The following is a 15,971-nucleotide window of genomic DNA, read 5'->3' as shown; positions in this document are numbered from 1 at the left end:
CAGCCCCTCCCTGAGGAGCTGCCCAGCTGGCAGCATTTACGGTCCCACTGTAGGGGGTCCTCCCTCAAACAGGGAGCTTTGCATGCAGGCTTGTTCTTGGGTCTGCTGCCTGGGAGTTGCTGAGGACAGGAGTGTAGGGAACACTTTGGAGATTCAGGCTTGCCCCCAGAAATCCTTTTCCCACACCTTCCCCAGCGTGGCCAGCAGTGGTCTTTTAAATTTTGGCCTGGTTTGTGGCCAATAAATGGTATTTTATTTTAATTTGCATTTCTTTACTGGAGTTAAACATCCTTGGAGTTTTATATTTGAAGGTAGAAAACTTCAAGGTATAGGACAATTAAGAATGCCAATATACCGAGGGTGGCGGGTTCAAACCCGCCCCCGCCAAACTGCAACAAAAAAATAGCCGGGCGTTGTGGCGGGCGCCTGTAGTCCCAGCTACTCAGGAGGCTGAGGCAGGAGAATCGCCTAGGCCTAGGAGTTGGAGGTTGCTGTGAGCTGTGTGACGCCACAGCACTCTACCAAGGGCGATAAAGTGAAACTCTGTCTCTACAAAAAAAAAAAAAAAAAAAAGCATAACTTTTCAACATGTAACATTGTATGTATCTTTTACATAATTCTGCCCACTTCACAGGCAAATATTAAAAGCACTGGTTTTAGTGGCTTTTCAGAGGCTCCTTCCGTGTAAATGGTGTCCTCTGGCCTTTTGGAAACATCTCTGTGGCTGTTTTTTACCTCAGACCGGGTTCCCCAGGGTGCCAGCAGCCCCTGAATTGAGTCACTATCTCTGTCAGCTCAAACAAAATACTGTAAACTGGGCAGCTTACAAACAACAAAAATGTATTTCTGAGTTCTTGAGGCTCTGAAGTCCAAGATCAAAGTGCTGGCAGATCCGGTGTCTGGTGGCCTGGCTTCTAGGTTCATAGATGGGCCTTCTCACTCTGTCCCCAGTTGGAGGAGGATGAGGGAGCTCTCAGTGGCCTCTTTTATGAGGGCACTAATCTCATTCGTGAAGGTGTTCCACCCTCATGACCTCATTGCCTCCCAAGGACTCCAGCACCACCACTTAGGATTTCAGCATATGGATTGGGGGGACACAAACATTCAGACCACCATGGCAGCACCATGAAAGACAGAACACCAGTCGTCCCTTCAGGGTTAGCATGGTCCTCCCCTGGGTGCTGCCACCACTTCCTAGAACCAACTCCACACCGTGCCCAGGAGCCAGTGTCCGGTCTGGAGACTTTTGGCCATCCTGGAGGGGACAGCAGGTCAACATCAGGCCAGCGGAAAATGGTCTTATTTTTGCAAAGGTTAGCCGGTCTGGGCCCAAGGATATGTGCACATACCACATGCCCTCCAAAAAGAGGCAGTGTCACCTGTATTCTAGTCCAAAGAGTGTATCTGCATCTCTGCGGTGGTGGCCACTGCCGGAGAGGCCCTGCTCCCCTCTGAGAGGCCCAGTTCCTGCCTCACTCTGCTTACGTGCTTTGTAACACTTGTCCTGTCGACCTTGCTGATGGGTCGATTTGTGTGTCCATCTTGTCTACAGCCCTCTGTCTCCTTCTCTGGGCTCTCTGTCTAGGGTTTAGGGAGTGACTGAGGTTTCTAATCCTGTCTGTGGCTTGCTTGCCACTTTGAGGAAGTGGCTTGGGGATGAAGTGGGCGTCTCTGCAGTGGTTCTGGCCCCTGCTCTTGCTGGGTGTGTCCTGTGAGAGGCTCCAGGGCTGGGTGGTCCCTGCAGAGCTGGTGCTGGTCTCTGGGGACTGTTTTAAGTTCTAGGAAAACTGAAGTTGGAATGGTCAACTGTTATGCTTGTGACCAAGAGAGCTCTGAAACCCAGTTCCTGATTCCTGATGGGATAAGGCCATTTTTCCTCAGTTTGCAAGGTGGTGACATCAGCGCAGTAATTGTAGGTGGGGGAGGGGATCCCAGGGCGGTGGGGAGGGCTGTGGTGCTTTCTGCTCCCCAGCACCTGGCCCACTCCCAGCTTGGGGGTAATACGTGGTGACTACATGTCCCCTGTCCTGACTGCAGGGGCCAGGAGGGCATCACGCTTCACCTGCCCTGTTGGGGCAAACCCACTGAGATTGGAAATGAGACACCAGAACACACTCTGCCAACTGGTTGTAGACTGTGAGATCTGTGTGACAACTGCCTGTGTTGGGTTGGCTGGCCCACAGCTGTCCCCCAGGATCCCTTCATGGTTTCCCTGGGGAGCCAGGCAGGGTGCTTTAACATCCTGTAAGGGATTGGTATGCGTGCTGACACCTTCTTATAGTAGTGACTGATACCCTCTGTGATCTGCTCCAGCTGTCAGACAGCATCTCAGGAAGGAGCCGAGGCACAGTGGCTGGACTGTACCTAGAGGACGTTTTGGCTCATGGTTCCTGCCTTCTAGGACCCTGGCAGTCACTATTCACCTTTAAGATGCAACAGAGTAGCACATGCTTATACACAGATCATACACATGCATGTATACATGCACTGGCACATATGTGCACACATACCAGGGATATATACATGTGTATGCATACACACAGACGACACATGCATGCATACATGCACTGGCACCTATGTGCACACGCACACCGCACACAGATACATACATGCATATGCATAGACAGATACGCACATGCAAAAATCACACATGCACGCATATATGCACTGGCACAGATGTGCAGACATACATTACACACAGATGTATACACATGCGTGCACACAGATACACATACACAGATCATACACATGCATGTATACATGCACTGACACAGATGTGCATACATATATCACAGATAAATATACGTGTGTGCACACAGATCACACAGATGCATGCATACATGCACTGGCCCATATGTGTGCACGCATGCACAGAAGCACACATGCATATACACATGTCACACAGGTGCACGCATACATGCATTGGCACAGATATGTGCATGTACATATTATTCACATTTACACATGTGTACGCACACAGGCATGATTGCATGAGCACACAGACACATGCATATAGGTGCACACATGCACACATATTCAGAGATACACATGTGCACACATATACACACATAACACACATGTACATGCACACAGACATGCACATGATTGCTGGGTATCCCAGTTTTCTCTGCTGTGACCTCCTGCATCACACCCCCTAGGGTAGGGAGCTGCCATCTGACAAGCATTGACAGGCCAGGAGTAGGGAGGTACGAGCCTTCCCCTCCCCCAGTTCATTTTCCTGACATTTAAAGTGGGCTAAGCGCAGTCCTTGTGAGCAGCACAATTACGGTAAGTAATGGGAGTGACATTTCATAACCCTGTCTTTCTAATGGGCTCCTGCATCAAGCCCTCCTGTCTGAGTGTGAAGGGTGACAATTTCACACTGTCAGGGCAAAATGCATGTTCATAAGGCTCAGCTCCCAGTGGGATACCTTTGCTTTTTAGAAGTGCTCAAGAAAGCCAGCAAAATGGCATTTTATCTGGTTGTTTTAATTTAAATATTTAGAGTGAGGTCCTCAATGTGACTTCCCATCAGTGATTATAGATCCGCTGCTCCTGGAAGAACACACAGGGCCAGAGATCTGTGTGGGTGTGGCATGTGCTCTGCTCAGAGCAGTCTTTAAATCCTGTGAAACAACATGTGCTTATTGAAAAGGAAAAAAGAAAAGATCAAACCTTTCTAATGCCATGAAGCCAACTGTTCAGCCTCTCCTGCTCCCCGGGAGGAGCTGTGTGTGGCTTGGACCCTTCCTGACCTTTGCCCACTCATGTGGACTGTTTGAAAGACCATTTGGCTCTCATGTCAGCCACCTAGAATCAGTCTGCTGATGAGCTGAATAAAAATCCATGCCAGGAGGCTGGGTGTCCGTTCACTGTCCTCAGGGTGGGGTGCAGAGCCAGACATGAGTGGCCCTGCCCTGCTGGGCTTAACCCTCACTCTGCTCCTCCTCCATGGTGTGTGAGTTGGTCCAAGGTAAAGGTGATTAAGAAAAAGGTTTTTCTTTTCCCCATAGCTGGATGAACACATCAGCGATTGCTCTGGACAGCCCTTAGTGGGCGTTCAGAAATGCCCAGAAGGGGCTGCTGGCTCTTCTCCAGGCATCTGCTGAAACTGCCTTGGGCGAGTTGGCTCAGGCACATTCCTTCAGGGAGGGGTCAGTCCTTCCCAGGGCTTTGGCTGTGAATGCAGTTAACAAGATTCATCTGACAGCTCTGTTCATTCTGGAGACCTGGATTGGTGCAACTTTCCCCTGGTGGTGTCTCCCCTCGCTTCTCTCTAGCTCTGGCCTCAGTCTTCTAGAGGGGATGTTTGTGTCCCCCGTTTGCCTAGCCCCAGAAGGGACTAAGTCCTGGAGACATGTTCAGGTCCTTGTGCCAAGTGGTGTAAAGACAATAGAGGGGAGGGGGCAGGGGGCGGGCCAGCAGCACTTCCTGGAGAAGAATGTTCTGGAAGAGGGAACAGTATGTGCAGAGGTCACCAGGGCTTTAGGAGGGGTGGGGTATGCAGGACGTGGAGGGGTGAAGTGGGAGATGCTACATGGCTACTCAGCATGCGTCCACTCTGTGGTGAGTAACCCCCTTTCCACTTAGTGTTTGAGCCCCAAAATGCAGCTGCTGCCAGGACCCAGGCTTTCCCCTGAAGGGAGGCTGCCCACAGTGGCTCTGCACTGCCTTGGATTCGGAGCTCTTTCTTCAGTTCAGGATGCTGGGAACCAGAACACTGATGTCCTTTTGGGTTGTTTTGTCAGAGTGGCCAGTGCACATGATTTTAAGGAGAAGTAGTCCTTGCATAGCTTATGAGAGAAAGCAGCACTTGCCCTGAGACAGCAAGGTTCAACTATTTTAGCCATTTTTGGTATTTCCTTCAAATTGGCTACACCTGTACTTCCTGGCTTTTTCCTCTTAGATGCTTCCTCATGATGGGAGGTGATAATTGCTGCCTCTGACTCTTGTCCACTGCCCTCCCCCGGGGTTGATTGTAATTTTTCCTCAGGGCGCACCACTGGGCTGTGATAAGTACATTCTGATTACATTTCCATTCACAGACCATTCTTGCTTCCCCTGGGGTTAATAACTGCTTCATTTTTTTAGCTGTATCTGTTTACTGATTCATTCTCAGCCTCTTCGCCAAAGCTTTAAAACTCTCACCTCTGCCAGCAAACCCAAGGTTGCTGTTGGAGGCCTCTGTCTGCAGCTCCCTGGGCCTTCTCCTCCATGCAGGCCTCTTCCTCTCTCCTAAGAAAGAAGAGCTGGGAAAGGGGAAGCAGCTCCTCATCTTGGCAGAGCAAATTCTACAGTTGCTTTCTGAGAAAGAATGTGAGGGAGGTAAGAATGCAGGTGTGGATCCTGTTTCTGTTCTGCACTCAGGTGGTTGATAGTTCAGCTGAAGAGAATTCTAGGTGAGAAGTCTTCTTCCCTTGAATTTCGCCACACGCTTTGCTGTCTCTGGGCCTTCCAACAGGCTCTGGAGAGGTGATTGCTGTGAGGCCTGCTTTTCTTTCTGGAAGCTTCATATCTTCCTTTGATCCCCAGGGTTCTCGGATTTCAGGGCGCCTCTGATGTGTCTGCTATGGGCAGGCCCCCTCCATTCATTGTGCTCCTGGCGGCTTTCATTCTGAAAACTAGCTGCCAGGATATTTTGTTGATGTTGCTGCTTGAATGATTGCTCATTCTTTGCACTCTCTCCCAAGCACCTGCTAGTTAGATGCAGCACTCCTGAATCCATCATCCAGTTCTCATACTGTTGCTCTTTTTTTTTCTGTCTCTGTCACATTGTTCAGCTTTTCGGAGCCGTCCCCAGTTGGAACATTTTATTTCTTTCATCAAAATTTTACTTTTTATGCTTGGTTCTATTTTCTCAGGCTGTGTTTCTTTGTGACTGCCTCACTTCCCCGCCGGAGTTTCAACTCTTTTGTTCTAAAAACTCAGCACCAGTGGTGTCCAAGAGAGTTGGTGTAAACACGGCCTCCATTAAAAATGAAATATGTAGGCTTAAAGTTAAATAAATTACACGAAACATAAAGGTAAAGTACTCAAAGCGCTTTGCTTCCTGACTGCGGTGTGCATTTTGCTGTTAGCATGTTCTAGGGGTTGCGTGTCCATCATGTCTGTGTGGTGAACATGCTGTGCGTCTCTCCCTGGCTCTGTGTTCAGTGACATCATGTTGGGAAGTTTCAGAGAAGCATTTATACCCATTTATACCGCAGAGACCAGCATGCCTCCCTGCGCCCCAGGAGCCAGTTGTTCAAGTTTGCCAGCAAGCTGCTGGCTACTGCTTACCTAGTTTTCTTTCTTTCTAGCTTCCAAAGTCATCTCTTCCCCTTCCTCCTTTTTTTTTTTTTGAGACAGGGTCTTGCTCTGTTGTCCCAGGGAAAGTGCAATGGTGTTATCATAGCCCATTGCAGCTGTGAGTCCAAGGATCCTCCTGCCTCATCCTCCTGAGTAGCAGGGATTATAGGCTCACACCACCCTGCCTGGCTAATTTTTGTATTTTTTGTAGAGATGGAGTCTTCTTTTTGCTCACATTGGACTTGAACTTCTGGCTTCAAGCCATCCTCCTGCTTTGGCCTCCCAAAGTGCTAGGATTACAGGTGTGAGCCACCATGCCTGGCCACCTCCCTCCCTTTTTATTCTTATGGTTTATGTCTTTTTAAAGTGTCATTTCTTTGCGTTTCAGGAGAGAGTTGAGATAAATCTCAGGGTTCTGAATACCAGTTTCCAGAGAGAGAAAACCTCCCTTCTTTAGGCTCTGGTTCTAAGCCTCACTGCAGCACACCACAGAGGACCCACTGTAGTTAAGAGACCTAGACGGGGATTTTTTTTTTTTTTTTTCAAAATGGGTCTGATTGTTAAAGGAATTGGATTGTTTATGGACCATTGCCCTCCAGTAGAGATTCAACTTTGAGTATTTGACACACAAAATGAACCATACTCTATGGGCCTCATGTTCTACAGCCAGAAACTGTCCCTTGGTGTGGACGCTCACCTCGTTCAAGTGTCCAGCCCAGCAGCCTTCAGATGGGCTCCTTTTATGATTAGCAGGGACGGCCTGGGGCTGTTTATCATTGGTTTTAAAAGAATTTGGTTTTTAGATCAGTTTTAGGTTTACAGCAAAATTGAGAGATTTTGAATATGTACCTTTGCCCCCAATACCTGCCCCTCCCCCCCCCCAAGAACTGCTCACGAGTGGTGCTTTGGTGACAGTCAGTGAGCCTGTGTTGATGTGTGATTGTGCAGAGTCCAGCTGACATTGACTTTGTGTTGTGGACTCTATGGGTGTGACAGATTTATTAGGACATGTGCCCACTTGTGCGGTATCATAGAATCGCTTCACTGCCCTGAAATCCCCTGTGCTCTGCCTCTTCCTCCTCTGCCCCTACCCCCGACAACCACTGATCTCTTGAGCGTCTCTGTAGTTCCGCCTTTTCCAGACTGTCCTGTAGTTGGAATTATACAGTGTATAACTTTCTCAGATTGACTCTTCCTTTAAACAAGAATGTAAAGTTCCTCCCTGTCTTCTCTCGGCTTGGCAGTGCCTTATTTTTAGCCCTTTTTAGTGCTCCCTTCCCTGGGCTTTCCTCGCAGCTGCCTTCTGCCTTGTGTTTGTAGGCTCTGCATCTGTCCTTGGAGAAGCTGTCCCTTCTCTATGCCTGGTCTCTCATCACCATCTCTTGTTCTGTCACAGTCCATAGCCATTTCCTCTGTGTGTATGGACCTCTACCCAGCTGGGGGACACGCCACTTCATTCCCCACTCTGCAGTCGCCTGAGGCTGGGTGCGCTTTGGGGAGCCTGCATCAGTTTGCATTTCAGTGGGCTGGGACTGTAGCCCTCAGGCCTAGGCCCTGGCCTTTGTCATGTATGTGGCAGTAGCTGGCCACCACAGCCCTGCCTCCTCCTCTTCTCTGGTTGTGTGGAGCTGGTGTAAACGCTCATTGTGTGAGTGTGCAGCCCTCTGCTGCTGAAAGGGGTGGGACTGTGTGGCCATGTCTCTGCTTCTGGCTCTCACCAGCAAAGAGATGTCTGTCACACAGAATGGAGAGGCCACGCCCCTAAAAAGCCACGGAACTTTTGTTCCAAAAGGTGGGGTAGACAGTTTTTAGTAGGAATTTTTAAGGGACTCTGTGGATAGTTTGTCATTATTGCCATGGTGCTTTTCCCCATGTCTTAATCAGTATGATGAGAACCGAGAATGACAAGGACAGCAGGACCATATTGGATGTTTCCATGCGCTGAGCCCTCCTGGCTGGTTGCTTCTGCACAGCCTTTCTTGCCGTGCGTGGGCTCTGGGGAAGGGGAGGGCGAGGCCTACTTTGTTCAGGCTTAGCTGGAGTTCCTGTTATATTTGTCAGGGCAGGGAACACTGTCGTTACCAGATGCTCATTTATCAGCTATATATCATTATCCGATAAATAGTCACAAATGAGCTAATTGTCTTAACAATTCTGTAGGCCAGGAGGGTCTACTTCTCATACAAGTAAAAAGTGACACCATTATGGTAAGGAGTTGCAAGTGTGCCCAGAATTCAGAGTATCTGAACCTATAATTTAGTGCGTTTTCTTCATTTGGACCTTGTATAGGAACCATTGGCTGTTTGGGAGCTCCGTGGGGGGCAGCTTTTGGGAGCCACTGTTAATTAAAGACCATACAGGGGAGAAGCCTCTCGGGTAGATTAATGAGACTGTGATGTGGTGATGTGTGGTGGGACACACACAGGTGACTTCTGGAAGAGACATATTTGGAAATGTTCTGAGTGGTGTTGACAAGCAGAAGGAGCAGACGTTACACAGCCTTGCAAGGCACTGAGCTCTGGGCATTTAGGTGTGGCCAGCACAGTGTGGTGGATGTGACAGGGGAGAGGTTGGACCGAGGTAGAGCAGGGGCATCCAGGGCTCCGATGGCCTTGATGAAAAATGTGGGTTTTACTCTGAGTAATGGGAAGGTATGTTAGAACATTTCAGGCGGGGAAATGACACAGTCTAATTTACAGTAAGAACATTAGTCACTGTTCCTGTGTGGTGAATGGATTGTAGGGAGTTTGTATCAGTTTAAATTGTATCTGTTGGTAATAAAAATCTGAAAACAAGTAATTTAAAGAGATTAACAATCTGGAATAGACAGCAGAAAGCAGGTGCAAAGTCTGCACTGTGTTACCAGAGTCTCAGGCTTGAGACCCCTTGGCTGTTCTTAGAATGAGCCCTTATCTCATGGTCACAGAAATGGCTGCCAGAGGCCAGCCATCAAATTCTAGTTGCAGAGCTGAGGACAAAGGCAATTCCTAGCTGAGCCAGCCTCCTTTAAGGAACTTTCCTGGAATTTCTGTCTAATAAATCCTACTTCCAGTTCTTTGGCTGTAACTGTGATCAGAGAAGCTGGGAGATACAGTGTTCTCTACTTTTGCACACCACAGATTGGTGCAAATTGCTGAGTATATGCCCAGGGCTGTACTGATGCGTTGGCCTCTGTCACTGCGTTGTCGTTGTAATGTGCATCCATTCTTGGGTGTGACTGTGTCTTGTTCCTGTTGTGGAAACATTTGGTTCATCTATTCACAGGTTGATGGACCCCATAAGTCTCCAGATTGCGGCTCTTCTGAATAAAGTGGCTTGTTCTCCTTAGCGTGGTTTTGGCGACTGTGATGCTTTCTCTGGGGTCTGCACCTAGGATAGTATTGCTGTGTTACGTAGCTCGTGGGTTTTCCAACCAACTCAGTTATGTTGTTTTCATTTCTTTTATGTTAAAAAACTCCCATTTTCTAGCATTTTATTATAAGACTTTTTACACATGCAGCGAAATTGAAAAGAATTTAAAGTGAGCACCTGCTTGCCCACCATCCGATTCATCATTATCCTTTTTCTAGGCTGACGTCGTTACCTGTTTTATCCATTCTCTGTTCATCCCCTGAAACTGTTTTTTATTTAAGAGAAGTGTGTCATTAACACATGGACCGCCCAGTGCCTGGGGGCACGGATCCTGTGTGCCCGGAGGGGTATGCCCGGCCTGTGAGTTTAGCTCTCCACGGCGCTCTGGTCTCCCCGGCTGTTCTCCTCACTAAGCATTGCGGGAGTTAGGAAGCCAGAGTCTCCAAGGGAAACAAGCCCGGGTTCTGCTCCCTTCACCCTCAACTATCACCAGCTGGACATAGTGGCTACGCAGGAAGGAAGCTGGGCAGATCGCCAGGCTGATGTGTCTGCTGGGTGCCCTGCCGCCCAGCCTCGGGTCCTCATTAGTGTACCTGTCCTGTGTTCCAGGTGGGGCTGGGGAGCAGCAAGCACTGATTCCTGGCGGCTCCCAGCTTTGCTCCTCTGTCCCCTCCTAAGAGCCTCCACTCCCTGGGCAGCAAATGGTTCCCCAGCAAATGGTTCTGTGGTGAGAGGGCAAGAGGGGGACACTGAGCAACAAGAAGCAGGCCTGTCACCCTCCACGTGTCCTGACTTCCTTTTCCTTTCTTCTCAGCATTGCTTCTGAGGGCACTAGAAGCACCAAGTGGCCTGCGACGCTGCAGTGGTGAGAGTGGCCCCTCCTCACCTAGTGAGCCAAAAATGTGGATTCTTGGGGACTCTGCCACTCATCAGCTCCAGGTTGTGCTGCTGGCCCCGGTCTGGGGGTGTTGAGCAGCAGCTGCGGGAACACGCCTGCCCTGGCCACCTGCCATCTCTGAACCTTTGCTGCTGAAGCCCCTGGTGGCTGCCCCTGCCCATTAAGGATGTGCGCCCCCATGGAGGGGCTACTTACGGCCCTCTTGGTGGTGTTTGGGGTGGCAGTGGCCTTTGCATCCATACCTCGGATCACCTGGGAGCACAAAGGTGGGTACTAAAGCTTGTGCAGGTGCTGATGGCATGAGGATGGAGAGGGGACTCACTGCTGGGATGCTGAGGGGGATGGCTGAGGACGGGGACCCACTGCTGAGGTGCTGAGACAGCTGGCGGGGACATGGCAGTTGATCTGCTGCCTTCTCTGCTCCTGGAACTTTTGTCTGAATAGAGAGACCTAGGTGGCTGCTCTTAAAATAGGCTTAAATAACTAGAATATTCTACAAGACTTGTGCAGGCCCCAAACTTGGTTTCCGAATTGGAGTCCCCTGAAAGGAAGCTTGTCTCCCTCTATCTGGTGCTGCTGGAGGCCTGCTCTGGCCTGGCCCCCAGGGGCTGGAGAGGAACAGTGGCTCCTGTGAGTACAGCTAGTCATGCAGGTGGCTGAGCTCTGGGCATCACTTCACGTGTTGTCGTTGGTTTTTTGTTTTAGTTATTTTGTCTCTTGGGAGATGTGTCTTGGGACCCCCGGTCTTTCTGACTCAGTGCATTGAGAGTGTAAATACCCGAGTGGGACCCGAGCAAGGTGCCGCTTGCAGGAAAGGCTGTGTGCTGCCTTGGGCAGAATTACAGGCCAGAGAGGCACGGTGAGGGTCTGCCTAAAGCCTGTGTGTGCATCTCTCTTCCAGGAAGCATTAGAAAGACAGAAAGCATTAGCACCTGACTCTTAAATAAAGCAGATCCTTGGTGATATATAGAAAGCCAACTTTGACATGTTCAAATTCATGCCAGGACTGTTGAAAAGAAAACACAGCTCCTTAAAAAATAATGCACATTTATGTTATTCCTAAGCATCCATTAGTTAAATCTTCCTATTCTTTTTTTTTTAATCTTCCTATTCTTAAGTAGCGATTTAGGCAATTACCTAATAAGCAAATCAGTGTCACTTGTCTCTTTGTTCTGCATGTTTGCAGTTATCACTGAAAATTGCTTGGTTTGACAGAAATTTCTCTAAAATTGATTCTTCAAAAGGTTTTGAAGTAAAACTTCTTTTTCCTAAGAAAATCCTAAATCATTATATTCGTGGTGGACCTAACCTGTGGGTGACTAAGGACACATAGCCCGGAGCTGGGCAGGCAGATGGTAGGAGCATCTGTGGAGTGCGGGCTCCGGAGCAGGGCGGGAGGTCAGGCTGTGAGCAGGTCCCACACAGACTTGGTGAATTGTGGGTCTGCTCCAAGGGTGCCTGGCTGTGGCATCAACGGGGAGTGACTTCTGCTGCAGCTGTACGAGAGGCAATCCCGCATGGCCCTTCAGATGTGACAGCACCCAGGATTTGTGCAGGTGTAAGAATGCTCCTTTGGCTGTTTCTCCCTTTCCCTCCTCTGACCCTGCCCCTTGCATCCCACAGAGGTACAGCTGGTACACTTCCATGAACCGGGCATCTACAACTACTCGGCCTTGCTCCTGAGCGAGGACACAGACACCCTGTACATTGGTGCCCGGGAAGCGGTCTTCGCTGTGAATGCGCTCAACATCTCCCAGAAACAGCATGAGGTATGTCCTGGTGTCTGCACAACCCACCTGAGTGAGTAACCTCTCTTGCCCTGTGCAGGCCGAGGGCTGCCAGCACTTCCTTATGGTGCTGCCAACGGCCGTGTAGCCCCATTGGTTGGCTGGCAGCTCCCATGCGGACCACTCTCTTCTCAACTTCCATTTTTGAACTTTTTATCATGGAAAAATCTCAAACATGCCCATGAGCAGAGACAGTGGTATCGTGAGCCCTGTACCTGTTGTGTCTTCCACAAGGCCAACCCTGTGGCTTTCAACCCTGCCTGCTGTGTCCTCTGCTTCCAAGGGCACCGAGGCAAATCCTGATCCTTGTACCTTCAGTCTCCATTTCTTTTTTTTCTTTTTTGAGACAGTTTCACTGTGTTGTCCTCAGTCTCCTGAGTAGCTGGGACTACATGCACCTACCATAACACCCAGCTAATTTTTCTGTTTTTAGACGAGACAGGTCTTGCTTTTGCTCTGGCTGGTCTCACAACTCCTGAGGTCAAGTGATGCATCTGCCTTGGCCTCCCAGAGTGCTAGGATTACGTGTGTGAGCCACCACGCCTAGCCCATTCAGTCCCCGTTTCTAGGAGCCAGCCTCAGTTTACTTGCTAAGAAAGCCACTCTTCACAGCCCCATGTTACTCCTGCTCCCTCACAGTATCTGTTTCACTTCTCTGTCTTCTATGCAACCTCTGCTGGGTGTCAGGGCCTCAGGCTCGGCTACTTAGGGCTGGTGAGAGGCAGGTTCCTCTGGGAGGTGGGCCTTCTTCCTCCAAAGCCTCAGCAGCCTTTGACCATCAAAGTCTGGATCCACATTTCATTTAAAGATCACAAAACCTGATACCCTGGTTCCACCTTTTCGTCTTCATTTGTTAGAAGTCATCTACCAAGGGGAAATGCCATCACCACCCATCATGGTCCCTAGAGTCCAGTTCTTTGGGAAAGGCAGGGCAGGTGCTTGAAATCTTTGCCTTTGCCACCAGCTTTCAGAATAATGAGTGAGTTCTCCCTCAGAAGGGCAACAGTAAGTTCTTTGATTGTTTGATTTTTAGTACCATAGGGAACTCATGGGTTTAAACCTATTAAATGTGCTTTGACCTGTTACAGTTACATCCTCTTTCACCCTTGGCTAGTGGCAGGCAGCCTCTTCAGGTTGGCTCCTGCATCCTAGCGTTTTGGAGTAGTTTTCTTGCTCTTTGCAATCAGTCTGTTCTGAGCTCGTGTTGTACGTTTTCTGCCCATATCTATTTTTTTTTTACTCTTCAGGATCTGGCATGTTTCTTAATGTCTGTTTGATGCATAAATGAGCTCTGAGGCTCGGCACCTGTAGCTCAGCAACTAGGGTGCCAGCCACATCCACTGGAGCTGGAAGGTTTGAATCCAGCCCGGGCCTGCCAAACAACGACAACTACAACCAAAAAATAGCCGGGCATTGTGGTGGGCGCCTGTAGTCCCAGCTATTTGGGAAGCTGAAGCAAGAGAATCGCTTAAGCCCAAGAGTTTGAGGTTGCTGTGAGCTGTGATGCCACGGCACTCTACCGACATAGTGAGACTCTGTCTCCAAATAAATTAATAAATAAGCTCTAAGCACTCTCCTATACAAAGTCTTTCACACTGTGAGGCATTTGGGGCAGGATGCTGTGGTCTCACCTCACTCAACCCGTCGCCTTCCCGGCGTTGGTTAAGTTCCCTTTCTCTGAGCTTTTTCCTGACCACATGGGGAACTGTGGACAAGCTTCATATGTGCTGGCCTCACATATGAACATGTGCTGTGTTCAATGAGAGCAGCCGTTGCTCAATTCATGGCATTACAGTAGTCCCGTGGGTTGGGGGAGAGGCTCACGGGGCTATTACACTAAAAAGAACAAATGAAGGGACCTGGCCAAGGGTCAGGGAAAACCCCTGTGCATGTGGTCAAGGGCCTGTTAAAGTTTCTGTTCTCTTGCCCTTCTGCATTTCATGTATGTTAATGATGAAATCATCTGCTTTTTAATTTCTAAAGGAAGTTGCCATTTTAAATGCAACTTTGTTCTGCTTTCCTGTGCGCTAACTCGGACTTCCATTTCTGTGGAAATACCCTCTGTTGGTGCAGTGTTCACTGCTTGGGCACTTTGCAGGGACCCGCTGGGTTGGTTTACAGTGGAGCCTATGTGAGATGCCCCTCCTCATGGCCCTCAGGCCCAGTGCTGTGCGCTTCCTGACCTCTGAGCACCACACCTGCTGTGAGCCTCAAGACTGAGAAAAATGTATTCTTTTTTTCTGTCAGTCATGGAGTGTCACTCAGGAAGGGGGGCGTTCAGGGAAAGGTGAGGCAGAGAAGACAAAGGCTCTCTAGCCTCTCCCTTTCATCTTCTGTTGCTTTCCATCCTGTGCGGTCTTTGGAGGGTCAGGGGCAAAGGCCTCCGCCTCCTGGCAGTTTCTGTTCATGAGTCCAGCCTAGCTTGAGAGAAGAGAAAGCAGGGAGCTGGCTCTGACTAAGCAGGGCGCCTGAACTAAGAGAGCCGAGTCTCTCCATCACTCCCATCTGCGGTCAAGGCACAGGTTTGAGGGACTATCCTTCTCCTGTTCCTGTCATAGAGTGAATGTGGAGACTTTTTTTTCTTTTTTTTAAACTAGACTCGAAGGCTGGACGCAGTGGCTCACGCCTATAATCCTGGCACTCTTGGAGGCTGAGGTGGGAGGATCACTTGAGCTCAGGAGTTTGAGACCAGTCTGAGCAAGAGTGAGATCCCATCTCTATTAAAATTAGAAAAATTTGCTGGGTGTTGTGATGGGCACTTGTAGTCCCAGCTACTTGGGAGGCTGAGGCAGGAAGATTGCTGGAACCCAAGAGTTTGAGGTTGCTGTGAGCTAGATGATGCTACTCTGTGTCCGGGTCCCAGCCCCGGGGGCAGGGTTCATTAAGGCCTGTGGAACTGGTGCAGCCGACTGAAGAAATAGAGAAGTATGATAAAGAAAGAGGCAGGAGACACAGAATAGAATTTTCAAAGGTGGAAGCTCAGGGGACCACCGTCTGTTAGCGGGCTCCGGTGAGTGGCCTCAAGTGGCCTCCATTCACATAGCTTTTATTGAAATCTATCTGCCCAAGTAGTGAGCTGAGGGAGGGAACAAAGACACCAGCAGTTTCTCTGAGTGAGCCTATCAGCTCCTATTGTTATTATTACTAACTTTAAGGATTTGAGCCATTTTGGAGCATCTGAAACTTGGGCCTTGTGTAGGGGAAGCCTCCTGTCTAGAGTCACAGACACAGATTCCTAGGAAGGTATTAAGCTCCACTAGTTCACTGTGGAGTCAAATGCCACTAGCATCAGTCTCCTCTGAGGTGGGAGAGGCTTTTTCCTCTCCTCACTACCACAGAGGGTTTTCTTCTGCGATAGGGATGTTTAGCCTTTCTGCCCTTATCTCAGGGCTCAAGCTATTCCCTTGGTCTCTGCCCCAGCCATATGCAAATCTCTACAATCCGTATCTACTTTGTCTGTTTAATGGGCAGGAAAGATCCAGAAGGTGTATCTATTCTAGGTCTCCTCATAATCTCTTTTATGAGATTCCTCAGATTCCTTTATGACACTTCCTCAGAGTGTTCATAGACTCAGCAGGGTATTGGTGTAACCTGTATCCCCAATAGGTCCGAATTTCAGGAAAGGCTGGAAACTTGTTCAGATAAGA

At 49.3% G+C, this 15,971-nt stretch overlaps 1 protein-coding gene across 13 annotated transcripts in view; it reads left to right on the top strand.

Annotated features, from left to right (window-relative positions):
• Window positions 1-15,971, top strand: part of SEMA4D (semaphorin 4D) — a 122,171-nt gene that overhangs the window by 69,535 nt on the left and 36,665 nt on the right. For all 13 annotated transcript variants that reach the window (XM_053578847.1, XM_053578839.1, XM_053578838.1 and 10 more), the window contains 2 exons: window positions 10,454-10,803; window positions 12,161-12,306. In XM_053578847.1, coding sequence (XP_053434822.1) covers window positions 10,704-10,803; window positions 12,161-12,306 — 246 coding nt within the window. In that variant the 5' untranslated portion in view covers window positions 10,454-10,703. The remainder of the gene's footprint in view (window positions 1-10,453; window positions 10,804-12,160; window positions 12,307-15,971) is intronic.

Source organism: Nycticebus coucang, chromosome 2 (genome assembly GCF_027406575.1).
Source record: "Nycticebus coucang isolate mNycCou1 chromosome 2, mNycCou1.pri, whole genome shotgun sequence".
Classification (NCBI taxonomy): domain Eukaryota; kingdom Metazoa; phylum Chordata; class Mammalia; order Primates; family Lorisidae; genus Nycticebus; species Nycticebus coucang.
This window is presented reverse-complemented; position numbering and strand designations above follow the sequence as displayed.